General features: G+C 48.4%; 6 protein-coding genes across 6 annotated transcripts; 3 read left to right on the forward strand and 3 right to left on the reverse strand.

The window, feature by feature from the left end:
* Nucleotides 1–375: 375 nt before the first annotated feature.
* FOIG_14807 (uncharacterized protein) lies at nucleotides 376–762 on the forward strand (the record flags this gene model as incomplete). Its single annotated transcript, XM_031216098.1, has 2 exons — nucleotides 376–505; nucleotides 557–762. The coding sequence occupies 2 exons, from the start codon at nucleotides 376–378 to the stop codon at nucleotides 760–762; spliced, it is 336 nt and encodes a 111-aa protein (XP_031054239.1).
* Nucleotides 763–1,557: 795 nt separating this feature from the next.
* FOIG_14808 (uncharacterized protein) lies at nucleotides 1,558–3,762 on the reverse strand (the record flags this gene model as incomplete). Its single annotated transcript, XM_031216099.1, has 6 exons — nucleotides 1,558–1,772; nucleotides 2,087–2,229; nucleotides 2,251–2,323; nucleotides 2,390–2,453; nucleotides 2,938–3,038; nucleotides 3,564–3,762. 6 exons carry the CDS (start codon nucleotides 3,760–3,762, stop codon nucleotides 1,558–1,560), a joined length of 795 nt encoding a protein of 264 aa, XP_031054240.1.
* Nucleotides 3,763–4,857: 1,095 nt separating this feature from the next.
* FOIG_14809 (uncharacterized protein) lies at nucleotides 4,858–6,360 on the forward strand (the record flags this gene model as incomplete). Its single annotated transcript, XM_031216100.1, has 1 exon — nucleotides 4,858–6,360. The coding sequence occupies one exon, from the start codon at nucleotides 4,858–4,860 to the stop codon at nucleotides 6,358–6,360; it is 1,503 nt and encodes a 500-aa protein (XP_031054241.1).
* Nucleotides 6,361–7,017: 657 nt separating this feature from the next.
* Nucleotides 7,018–8,642, reverse strand: FOIG_14810 (uncharacterized protein; the record flags this gene model as incomplete). The annotated part of the gene is made up of 8 exons (XM_031216101.1): nucleotides 7,018–7,328; nucleotides 7,379–7,446; nucleotides 7,504–7,892; nucleotides 7,940–8,007; nucleotides 8,035–8,095; nucleotides 8,142–8,323; nucleotides 8,372–8,507; nucleotides 8,559–8,642. The coding sequence occupies 8 exons, from the start codon at nucleotides 8,640–8,642 to the stop codon at nucleotides 7,018–7,020; spliced, it is 1,299 nt and encodes a 432-aa protein (XP_031054242.1).
* A 517-nt stretch (nucleotides 8,643–9,159) lies between these two features.
* FOIG_14811 (uncharacterized protein) lies at nucleotides 9,160–10,355 on the reverse strand (the record flags this gene model as incomplete). The annotated part of the gene is made up of 1 exon (XM_031216102.1): nucleotides 9,160–10,355. The coding sequence occupies exon 1, from the start codon at nucleotides 10,180–10,182 to the stop codon at nucleotides 9,160–9,162; it is 1,023 nt and encodes a 340-aa protein (XP_031054243.1). The 5' UTR covers nucleotides 10,183–10,355.
* A 387-nt stretch (nucleotides 10,356–10,742) lies between these two features.
* Nucleotides 10,743–12,466, forward strand: FOIG_14812 (uncharacterized protein). Its single transcript, XM_031216103.1, has 2 exons — nucleotides 10,743–11,218; nucleotides 11,278–12,466. Exons 1-2 carry the CDS (start codon nucleotides 11,180–11,182, stop codon nucleotides 12,382–12,384), a joined length of 1,146 nt encoding a protein of 381 aa, XP_031054244.1. The 5' UTR covers nucleotides 10,743–11,179; the 3' UTR covers nucleotides 12,385–12,466.
* Nucleotides 12,467–12,680: the final 214 nt, after the last annotated feature.

The raw sequence follows: 12,680 nt of genomic DNA on the forward strand, positions 1-12,680 counted from the left end.
GAGTTTAGGCAGAGTTTAGGCAAAGATTGGCCAATCTTTGCAAAATTATCAAATCTGAGACCAAGGGTACCTAAGATCATCCTAAGGTGTCTCAAATATTCAGGAAGTTTTGTTCAATGAATTTTCTTGATGCATCATGAGTTGGATTGGGTTATCGAGAACGGGTCGCGATGGCCTCCTTCCTTCCCAGTGTCGGGTGAGGCCTCCTTCCCATAGCGTCGGTGGGATCAATGGTTCTTAACCAAACTGCAGCAATGAACTTCTCAAACACCACGATGGGAATTTTTGACTTGTTCCTCTTCAGCCTTTACAACAGCAGCAGCAGCAACAACAACAACACCAACACCAACACCAACAGCAGCAACAGCAACAGCCATGTCTGCCTGGGGTGTCATCATCGACGCCGTGGTGAAGGGGCTCACCATGGCCGCCCACGCCGCGACCTTGGTGGAGAAGGGGAGGAATTTTGTCCGGTGGGTGAGGGGAAAGGAGAAGAAGAAGGACGGTAAGCAACTCAGATCTATACGTTGACAATGTGCATACTGACCAAAAGCAGAGTCCGAGGATTTGGAGATGGGCCCGGTGGGGTGGAGGGCCGAAATGGAGGTATTGAGAGGGCGAGTGGCGGCAGTCGAGGTAGAGAACAGTGCCCTCCGGGAGGTCGTCAACGATCTCCATCTCCGGTTCGGAGGGCCTCTCCCGTCTCGACGGGTCGACGGAGTCCGGCGTCGATCCCACGTCGGCCACCCCGACTTTGATTGAGACCACCGCGTGTTGAACGAGACAAATCACGTAAAAACAACCCGTGGCGGGGCAAACCACGTTAAACACCCCTGAAGTAACGAAAGGAAGAGAGGGAGGCATCGAACTAGCCAGGCATCTGTCGCTTGCGACAGTATAAGACCTGACTAGCCCGGTCCGCGGGTCTGTAGGTCAGGCGCTTTCCCCGATCACTGGTCTCTCCATCATTCGCCATGACCATGTCGATCAAGCGCACCTTGTCCGGGTCCAGTAGCCAGCACAACTCTATCAGTTGCTGGTGAAGCTAAAGCAGCCCCATTACCGAGTTGTTCCTACACAAATACTAAACAACATATCGGTATAAAAACGATGCCTCCACTGCACTTTCACTCCTCCCTTCTCAATACTCTTCATCAGACATCTCAAACATTATCTACGTCTTGGAGTCGTTATCGAGTACGCCTTCCTTTCGTTATCTTCTACGTCTGTCACAGACTGTCCAACTTCGTCGTTGCCTCAAATCCTTGAGTCACAACTTGACTTCCGCAACTCGATCATTTCAGCTTCAATTATAAGCGAATTTTCGACGAGCTACGGCAACTGGGAATGCCTTCCGAGGCGCCCCTATCTGCACAGAAATCCACAAAACCACTCTTCCGCGAAGACCTTCTTGGGAAAGGATTGGAACCATGTCAATCAATACAAACTTGCGTCCCGTGCGACCATCGCATTCTCCAACCAAATCATCTGCTCTCATATTCGTTGCCTATCTCAGCAGCGACGCCCCTCGGCCTACTTCCTCGGCCAGTTACCTCATCACTCGTTGCTTGCACTGGCGCTATCTTCCTGCGGTGGCGGTATTTGCTGATTTTCGTCTTTTGTGATGGGGCAAAGGGCAACGACTCCACTCAGAAAGCTTCGAGCAGCTTGACCATCCTTGGGTGGCGTGGACTCAGGTGTCTTCTTGTTGAGGTTGCTGGGTTTCTGCTGCTTTCGTCGAATGGACGGATATATTGCTGCCCATGGATCACCTGTGGCTTATCGGCATTCCTTTTCATGCTTGGAAGCCAATAGCTCTTCGTTTTTGGCAGTCTTTGGGCGAATTTATCAGAAGTCCTCGGCTACCAGGAACCATCATCTCCAACGTCAAAGGTTAATGATCTGCCCGATGTATGACATACCAAGCTCCTACGGTAGCAACCAGCTGCCTCCGTACACTCAAAACTCCCGACTTCCGACTACAACTTCAAAGTCGATCAAGCCCAAGTATGTCGACGACATATATCCCCCATCAGTACTGACGAATATCAACAGAGATGACGCGCAGGATTTGGATACCACTCACAAATGATCTCTGAGCCGACGTCCCTCACGAAGTCTCGATCGCCGAGAAAGCTTCCATCGCCAAAGTATCTACCACCAGTCCCCGGGATGCCACACGTTACAATTGACACTGGGGAAGAACCTGCATCTCCAGCTCGGGAGATACTGGCGGGATAGTCACCTTACAGCGACCGACCTCGGTACAACTCCTTTCGGCAATGCTTCATACTCCACTCCTTCGCGAGATTGCTCAGACAAGCTACAAGTGTCATCCGCTACTATCATGCTTACAAAGCTTTCCCACTATGATGTAGACGGGACAAACCTCGCATACTTTTCTTTTCTTCTCGCTCCCTCTTCCCTACAGTATAGGGCTCTCGCCGCCGGGCCTCACCATGTTAGTCGCCGCTAGGGTGTCAGGCCGGTAACCGCATCGGGACCAACGCAACGTCGAATCAATATACGGTAAGCTTTTTGACTTCTCCATCAATTCGGCGGTTATCACTAATCCCTTTTTCAGGTCTCGCAGCAGTAGTGGTATCATTAACAGGACCAGCTCAGCCAGGCCTGCTTTGTCGTTTTTCGAGTCGTTCAAGGCGGTGACCGACGTGGTCGAATATTTCACGGCGTGGCACACCCTGTGAACTTGTTACCATAAGGGGAAATGGTCGATGTCTCCAAGGCTGGGAGGAAGAAGAAGAATCGTATATGCATTTTGGATTGGGACTCCACCCCACGAGCGTGGTTTGGGGGGCGGATGAAATTGGCTGCGGAGGAGGATTTGACTGAGGAGCGGCACCTGGTGATTAAAGATCCTTTCATCTCAACTTAAACATCCTGGCCTTGTATTCTATCATCCAAGCTTCAACGCACCAACAACTTCACCTCTCTCTCACCTACAAACCTCAATCTTCCATCATCAATGGCGTCCGGCGATTGAAGAAGTGGCGGCGGCTCGAAAGGAGATTCAGGGCCTGGGGACAGAGGTCAGACAGCATCTTCGCGAGACCAGCCTTGTTGGCGCAAGAATTCGCAACACCACTCCGTCGGTGCGATTGGCTCAACTTGAGCAGAGGTGCCCGCATGACCTCATTATCCGGCTCAGTACTCTCAAGCACACCGACCTCGCCCATCAGCTCAACCAACACAAGGAGGCACACCCCTACCTCACCACCGAGGCGCCTCTTGGAGCTTCCGTGGCAGGCGAAAGAGCTTGGAGTAGATAACAGCCCTCCCGAAAGAGAAGGAGAACAAGGTTTGCTATCACCATTACCACCATCGCCGCCATCGCCTCCGTCACAAAAGGCAATCCTAATAGCGCCAGAACTAGCATCAGCAACCTCTGTGCCTTCTCTGCATTTCTTGAAACATTCGAGGCGGTGACGGATTTGCGGTCAAATATTCCAGGTAAATCGCGCGATGCAAGTGTCAGCTGTTAGGTCTATGAACTCAATATAACAATCTCAGAAAACACATCAGGCAGCATACCAACTACCCACACAATAGCTTCAAGCGGTCAAATTCTCGACCAGACTGGCACATGTCCACAGCAGCACGAACACCACCACCACCACTACTACTACTACCACCAAGAGCCATAGGAAACGCGCTCGGAACCATGGCTAGCATGACGGCCATCTTGGTCGAGATAATTACCCTTACCAAACCGGGTTTAAATGTATCCGAAGGCCTGGGCATGATGAAGGGAGAGAATCGCCAAAGGCGATGGAAAGATACTAACATTACTGATTAACTGACTATTTGATGTAGATGGACCTAGTGCCTCAGAACTATGATGGGCAGGTGGTTGGGGGGGGGGGGGACTGATAGGGTGGATCAGTTACAGAGAGACAAAGAGGTTTGGTTTCCTGGAGGTTGGAGGAAAAGTCGAAGTGTGGCACCACATAGGGGGTATCTGTCAATGCCAGGGTTAAGGGCTTGATCATCGCCGCCCAATTTGTCATTTGGCTGAGAAGACTGTCAGGTGTTCCGGTGAAATGGGGCAAGGAAGATGCTACGAATCTGAGTACATTCGCGATGTCAAACAGGACCTGATGTCAAGTAGAAATCGACCATCTGGGGTCTGATTGATTGGGGGGAGTCTGTTTCCATGGGTTGACCAAAAGGTTGATGGTGCTTGAGAATGGCAATTTATACATCTTTTTGAACAAGCATACCTAAGTTTATAAATTCTAATCAAAGATTTGATCACATTACCATAAGTTTTAGGACCTCAGGGCTGCGGCTTTCCATACTTTTATGGATGGTACCTAAGATAGTTAAAGTTTAGAAGAGAGCATAGGATGGTGAGCAAAGAAGCGCTATTCTTGCTTCTGAATTTCTTGCTAGTTAATGACTTTTATCTCACATAAATTCCCTTCTCCTTTTTTGGTATAAAACAACTATGCTTTCCTCAATTATTGTATCTTGCTGGGTATTGGGAATCTTCCTGACTGCAAAGTGCTCCTGCGTTTATAAAGGTTATGGAGTTGGTACCTCGCTGAGCTTAGACAAAGTTCAAGAAAACGCGTTATGAGGAAACCTTCAGACTTGAGTCGCTTGATGATCTTGAAATAAACTTTCATTTATCCCGCAAGGAAACTCTGATATCATATGATTGTTTTTGATAGGTCTCTCTATTCTTAAAGTTTCTGATTTGCAAACCAGGTAACAGCATGATGAAGATGGCAATACTATAAAACATGTTCACTCTGCCTTTTATCTCTCCTAGCTATTTCTTCTTTACTTCAACTCACTTCAACTTATCCTAGGCTATCCATAAACATCGCCGCCATGCCTCACTTCAAATTAGATCCACAGTATTCATCATCCTGGACCCAACGCATTCTTGACCGATTCCGACTCAGGCAGGGAACATATCAGATCCCTCGTCTGGAAGCCGATAATGGAGAAATGTTCCACCTGGATACGCTTGTGCCAGAGAATGCAGACCTTCCAGCGCCTCTCGAGCCCCTGAAGCTGGGATGTCAACAAAACCTAGGGTCTAGACTACTGCAACTCCCGCCAGAGCTACTGATCCATGTCATGCTATTTCTGCCGCTTAGCGCTCTCTACATGGTCCGCCAAACCTGCCAGACGCTGCGTGAATTGACAAACGATATTGAGTTTGAAGATTTTCAGCGGCACATTCTGTTCCTTGAAGAAGAGACTTGGCGCATCACTCCAAGTACATGCGACCAGCTTCGGCTCATCAAGCGAATATTCCTGCGAAGATCACTGTGCGAACCCTGTGGCAATCTCTTCTCCTCGGGTGAACTGGAAACCCGACTACAGAGACTTTGGCAACCTATCCGTTGCGCTGGATGTAATCAAAACCACCCAGAACTTCTTTTCCCCCAAGGCAAGGAAAAAGGCAATATCTGTGTGGGATTGCTGGGCCACTTTGCACTTTGCAAGCATGTCAAAGTGTCGGCTAAGCTGCAACCGAAATGCAAGGACGAGATGGATATTCACTGCACAGATCCCGAGCACTACTTTGCGAGTAGCAAAGATGCTGAGCAATCATCAGCCGTCACGAGATGTCACCCAAGCATCCGCACTTCATGCCTAGAAGGCATACACGCGATTGACTACTTTAGATCTTTCCCAATGGTCAAGATCAATCAACGACGATTCCCAGGAATGCCAGCACTGCAGGCGTATCTTCTGAAGCAACTGAAGGAAAAGGGCGTTGAAGGGTTCTGTCAACATGCGTCAACACAGATCGATTCCATCGTGTCGTGTATGATATCAGACGAATGCAATTGCTTCCCCGCCTCTGGGACACCCGTTCACAAACGCGAGGCCCCATACGGCCCAAAGGCGCGGTGTCCAAACCACGGTTACAATTGCCGCCATTGCGGAGCACGTTACTTTTGGTTCTACGAAGGTGATTACATTGCTCTTAGGCTTGTGATGCTCTCAAGGAACACCGGTCCAGATAGCTTTGGGTGGCTTTCCAATCTCACGTTTGATACAGTCGAGCACCCAATCTTCAACGACAACACCAAAAGTGTGCTCTGGTGCGATGATCCGTCATGCGGCACGGGCAGCGGAAATCGCTGGCTTTTGATGGTGGAAATACTAAAAAGGACTTCACTTCGACGTTACGGAGGGTATCACCAAGTTCCTCCGCGGGACAGATACTCTGCGCTGAGCTTACCATTCACACTGGAATATCAAGTGTTCCAAGATGCTGCGGAGTGGCCGACTGAACCAAACATGCTATCCCTAGACCTTCTTTTTCCAATAGCCACTGCACTTGGTGTGCCCTCTGGTGTGAACAGACACTCATAGGAATTGGACCTAATGCTGTCCAGCTCTAATCAGATTCTCATAAAATGAAATATCGTACAGTTGCGTGTTCCCATGTCAAAGTTGTTAACTAAATGCGATATTTGCAGTTGAGACCTTTGGCTAAAAGCTTATAATTGCCACACAGAACCTAATGTCTCCTGTGTCTTCGATATCCTTGATTAAACTTTCAGCTTCATCTTGCATCCGCGGTAAAATTGAACGCTGAGCTTGCGCAGATAAACCCTACGAGTCCCAACTCCAATAGTCCTCAACTATATATCTACATTGAGCTGCAGGAAGTTTACTAAAACCTCATAAAAGATAGGATTGAATATGTACAGAAATCTGTATATCTCGGAATATTCTATATCTCTCCCATTAAAGCTCCCTCCATTATATGCAAAGAAACCCATACGAAATATATCTAAGCCTGATATTATCGGTGGTATTATCCTGATTCTGGAGGGTCTGGTACTCTTTATAGACCTGTGCAGCCTCGCTTTGTCTCGTTTTGTCTTTGACAGTTTTAATTTTAGCCTTTTGTATGATCATTCGTGTCTGCTGACCTTTTGTGCAAGATTATATACATGGTATTAAATCGCTATAATAAAATAATGCCCAGGACAACGATTCGCTCTTCTTATGCAATGCTCATCCTCATCCATCTACCTTCATAACAGTCTCCATCTCATGCTCCATCCCCGACCCTGCCGTCCTTCCACTACTACTCACTGTATCAGTCGTCAACCCGCCAACGTCACTCAACGTCGGCATGTCCTCTTCATCCGGTATCGGCGCCAGCGACCTGTCGATGAAAATAGGTTTATTTGTTGACTGCGCTTCTTTCTGCTTCCTCATCTTATAAATCACTTCCCGAACAACTTGCCGTGTTGAAGGTACGCAAGCTACTATGGCGCCCATGTATGTCTCGACACACGCCCAAAGAACCACTTTCTGTTGGCTCGTTACTGTAAATGTTGGTCAATGGATAATAGGTTACCTGCCAAGATGGACTTACGCGCGTCTTGTAAGTCAGAGAGGACCTGTGTCTGAAGTATCGTGCGGACCAGGCTGACTACTGTAAGGCTGTCATTTGTCAGACATGCGCGGAAGCAAATGATCAGAACATGGCAATAGACTTACAACAAACCCAGGCCAAACATAGCCATCACGTGTATCTTCTTTTTGAGCTTCAGTCCTATGTTGTAAAGCTGGGTCATTGGCAGAATAAGCATCCAGATGTCAAGCGCTAGGTTGACCACACAGTGCGCCACGATAATCTTGATAGTAATCGACCATTTGTCCAGATTGGACACGGAATCTGAAGTATTGCCCAGAAGATAAGTCGCGGACCGCCCAAGCGTCAGGCCAAGAGTGGCCAAGGTGACAGTAGACAAGGCGTTGAAGGCGTGTGTTATCCAAACGAGGGTTCTGAATGTAGTGTCTTGGAATACGCGCAGATAGAAGAAGAGAATCGACGTCTTGGCAGCTGCGAGACCGCAGGTATAGATAAGGTGAAGGATGAAGATCTCCTACATCAGCAGTCAGCAATCATCTTAATGCGAGCTTGTTCAAGTACCTTTGGGGTACGAGCCAGGTCATTCTTGGTGAACATCGGCGGAGCGAGTCCAACGCCGTGACTTATTGCTGCACATCATTAGCTGGATTACATACAGCATGAAAAGGTCTTAGTCTTACCGAGTAGTGCGAACACCGTAAATGGTATGAGAATGAACTGTCCGTCGTCAGCAGGGTTATCGCCAAACCGAGAGCCACCATACAAAAGTGACGACTGCCCAGGTATCGTCAGCGCCCCATGTGTTTTTGGTGATCATTTTGCATGCTACTCTCAGCACAACAAAGATAGACGCCAGCGTGGCGAAGACAATGACGATGGCTCGGTACTCTTGTCGATTATCCTGCATCGGCATCTGACATAGCTCCTTTCCCATAACAATAAAGCCTACAAGATGTTGGTTACCAATATGCAATCATTGTCTACTAAATGTACCTTGTAGATCTTGCGCAGTGCATACTCCGGTGACGCAGTTCAACACACTGGTCTGGAAAGCCGGGTTATCGCACATAGACCTGATATTCGCATTCGATTCGCCTGTCGAGTCTATCGTCTCGAGGATACAAGGTATCTGCACCCGTCAGTCTCACAAGCAATAAAAGAATCTGCTTACTGTACTTACTGCGCATGATGGTACATCTGACGGCGAAAAGGCCGTCGCCAACACTGCCAAACAGAAAAGAAACAAAACCCTCGAGACAATCATTCTGAGGCTCTGCAAGACAAGAGGACAGGAACAAAACGGAAACAACCCCCCTCCGGACCCCAAGGTGTTCTTAACAGAGACATGGCTAAGATGAGTCTAACTACGTTCCGAGTCTAGTACCCTCATTCTGGACCAGATCGATCCCGTCTCACCAGGCAGAAAACACGAGACTGGCCTCCACCAGATCTGCATATTTAAATCACGGTGCTAAAAATATTTAGTCTAAGATCCTCTAAATCTATACTAAATTATGCTAAGTTTACCTAAGGCTTCTTGCCACCTAGCATGGAGGTCCTAGGCTTTATTGCATCCCCTTGGTCCTCTCTCTAGCTGAGGAATGAATTTAGCGCCCATCATTCCAGCGGGAAGTCAAATCATACTGCACCAAACCAAAACAGGCGAGTGATCGCCCAGGTACCCTACTACGCTATGACACCGGGGACGACGGGAGCTGACAGTGGCGTCGACGCTATTTCAAGTCTTGGGACGGTCGACGATGTTTCATTAGAAAAGTGTCTTAGTTCTTTGCTTGTTCCCTTAAAACCAATGAACTCGCATTCTCCTCAGAGGTCTTCAGACTCCCAAACTTGCCTTCACTATCATCCCAGACCTGCAAATCGATAGACTCATGCTCCTTGCGCTTGTCATCAAAAGCAAAACTGATGTAACACGACGGCCCGCACCACTCTGAGCGCTGCGCTTTGAAACGCCAGAAAAGTGACTTGTCAGTAAACAACCCCTCGTGTTCCAACCATGTCTCCAGCGCACGTTTCTTGTCTAAATGAAGACTGAAGTTCTCCGTCTTGCGGTTGCATTTGGCTAACCAGTCTGTATGTGCTTTTTCGCGGAAATCGAGACGGATTTCCATTTTGAACGACCGAAGATTTGAGCGGATAGCTTTCAGGGTTTGGTATGGAAGCGCGCTCATGTTGACCTCGTCGGCCCAATCATTTTGATCAATGTGAATGTCGAGATGTCTCAGATGCGGAACGTCATTAAAGATCTTGAGCTCCCCATCACGGAACCAGTGATCGTAATCTCGAAAGAGGTGTAATCTTGAGATATAGGCGAGATTAACCTTGCTCAGAGGCGACGTATCACAAATCGGCCACATCCTGCGTCCTCGACCAACAACATAGTGGCGCGGCCAACAATAGCCTCTCCGAAAAACGTTTTCCGAGTACAAGATGGGCGTAGCTTCTTTATTCACCACCCGACAAGTCTGTAGAATCTTGGGGTGAATCTCGAGAGGGCAATCGCATGGTTCTTTGGGGATGAGACGGAACCTTTTGGAGCAGTGGTTAAGTTCGGCGTAGTTCTTTGAGATGAGAAGATGGCGATAGATGTAGAGACGGATCTCGGGGGGCAGAAGGAAGAAGGGGGAGGCTGAAGCTGCGCCGCTTTCGATATGGTGACGCGATGCGACTTTGCATTTTCGTGGCGGTAGGTTTCTCTCTTTGCTTCCGGATTGGGGTGAAGGGTCTTGTTTGGCAGTAGAGCTTGGGTGAAGGAACTCAGTCATCAGCCGCTGCTGATTCATTCTGATCTCACTGCGTCAATAGGATGAGCTACCGATGGATTGAATTATTGGATGAATAGGCAGCGTGAAGAACAGGCGAGACCGTGACGGTGAGGAAGTGAGTATCGTCAGCATTTAACAGGCATCCTCATCCTCATCAGGGCGGGTTATTGATCTTCCGGGTCAGTCATCTCACCGCAGGGTAGTAGATCAAGCTCTAGCATTTTAACTCGTAACTGCGTATAGCATTAACCCGTGGCCAACAGAAAAGTTTGTTTAAACAATATCTCATTATCATCACATATGAATTCATAAAGCTGATCAGAAAGAGAGATTTTGTATGCTTCTTGAGTTGACACCCCATTTTAGCAAAGCACGGTACCATAAACATCCTCTTGGGCATTATTTTATGATAGCGATTTAATACATGTACCTTGCACAGAAAGTCAGCAGACATGACCGTTGGTTTTCCGAAACGCCGAGCCATGTCCATCGGAGTGACGTCAGTTCCGTGACACCAACTCTCACAGGATAAATGAGCTCACGCTCACCATTTCCAGATTAATATTAAAGTAATCTTGGCTTTAAACAAAACACTAAAATTAAACTGTCAAAGACAAAACGAGACAAAGTGAGGGTGGATAAAGTGCAATAAACTGTCGGAAACAAGCATCGTCATTATTTAGATCCACCAATCAGCGAAGGATTCAGAAAACTTGGCACATCTCGATGCAACTGACGTCACTGGCTGCGGGAAATATGTATTATGACAGAGAAAACGCGGGATAACGCTCATGACCACGTATTAAGCGGTGTGCAACCCATTGAGACGGAAATGCCATCATTGTGCAACCTTGAAGACCCTGGATCGGGGGTGAGACATATATACGCCGATGATCTGCGACTTTTCTTCTTTTGTCTCGGGTCGTTGGGCATCAAACCTACGCACTGATCTTATGTACTGGTAAAAAGGATTATCTTCTGAGACAAAGAACTTACGCAAAACAACATCGGCAAGATGAATTACGCCAATATGATTGAGGAGAAAAACCTCAAGGTAAACTATTCCCCCTTCTTCTACTGACTTGCAGTTTATTAATGCGTGCCACTATACAGAAAACATTCATCATAGCTACACTATGCAGCACCCTCGTCGGAACATTCACATCATCAATGGGTCTCTGGGACCGCGTCAAAGAAAAGCGCAAGCAAGCCAAGCGCGACACGACACAAGACGAGGAGATAAAAAAGCTCAAAGCCCAAGTCGAGCAAAACTCCCGCGCCCGCGATGAAGTCGAAGCTTCCTTCCAGCGCTCCGGCGCCTTGATCAACCGCGAATTCGAAGATGGCTACCAACGCTACGGGCAGCGCTTTGCGATCGGAGATGTCATCACTGAGAATAAATTACAGGCGCAGGTTATTGCGCTGCAGCAGACTGTCATCAATGTCCTGCAGGATGCGGTTTACAATGGACGACAGCTTGATAGGGCTGATATGGCGCGGTTGATAGCGGCGAGTGATGCGGCGAGGGAGGGATCTTTGGGGGCGTTGAGACAGCAAAGGGAGAGACTTATGGATCTGGAAGAACCTGCGCTGCCGAAAGCGTTGCCGCCGCCGAAACGGGCATCAACTGTTATTAAGGACGATCCTCTTTACTGTCGCTACGCTCTCGATCTACAATACATCCCCGAACGACCCCTCGCATCGACGTTTGCACCGAGGGGTGATTGTCTCTGCCCAGCATGCGATGTCTTTCTCGACGTTGAGGCAGACGATGCATGGGCAATTGGAAAAACAGCCACGCGCGTCATTACAGAACAAGGAGGCTACAAGCGCGAAATCGACGAAGAGCTCGAATTCCACATAAGTCCACGCTTCGTCATCAAGTGTCACACGCCAGAAGGAGAATTCGCATGTGTTCTCTGCTCTCGCTTCCGCGATGGCGATGTTTTGTGTCCGACCGCTGATACGCTCGTCAACCATATTGGGAGAGAACATACAGTTGCGGAGATGGAGAGGGAGCCGGACTTTGAGGTTAGATCGCTTGATCTTGACAAGGTTAGGCCTGTTGATTTGAACAAGAGGATCATGCCGGCCAAGAGTGTTGGGTCTGATAGGAGAAGTTCGCCGGGGCGGAGTGTGGTTTCGGGGAGGAGTGGGGGGAGGAGTGTGAGGGCGATGAGTGTTGATAGGAGGAGTGTGGATAGACGGAGTGTTTATTAGGGAGCATTAGCATAGCGTGTTTTGAGCGTAGCAGATTGTAGATTTCAATAGCATCACATTTTCCATGTATTTTGCACTCATTCGATTGTGTACGATAAGAGCTTGCGTGACCAGGGACGTGGGGGACCTGCAAGACTGCAGCGCCGATCTTGAGGCCCAACCGTATGAGGGCATTCAGGGATCACCCCATCACGCCTCACTCTTCATAACCCGCGGTGTCCTTTCATCCGAAACGGTTTGTGAGCCGATGATACTTTCGCCTATCAAGTATACTCCTACCCAGTCTGCAAGATTAA

This window comes from Fusarium odoratissimum, assembly GCF_000260195.1.
Source record: "Fusarium odoratissimum NRRL 54006 unplaced genomic scaffold supercont1.44, whole genome shotgun sequence".
Lineage (NCBI taxonomy): Eukaryota > Fungi > Ascomycota > Sordariomycetes > Hypocreales > Nectriaceae > Fusarium > Fusarium odoratissimum.

Excerpts from the sequence above, each read along its gene's own strand:
- FOIG_14812 (XM_031216103.1), top strand. The coding sequence starts at position 11,180 with ATGAATTACGCCAATATGATTGAGGAGAAAAACCTCAAG. Across the intron at positions 11,219-11,277 it reads TTGAGGAGAAAAACCTCAAG|AAAACATTCATCATAGCTAC; the intron begins GTAAACTATTCC and ends GCCACTATACAG.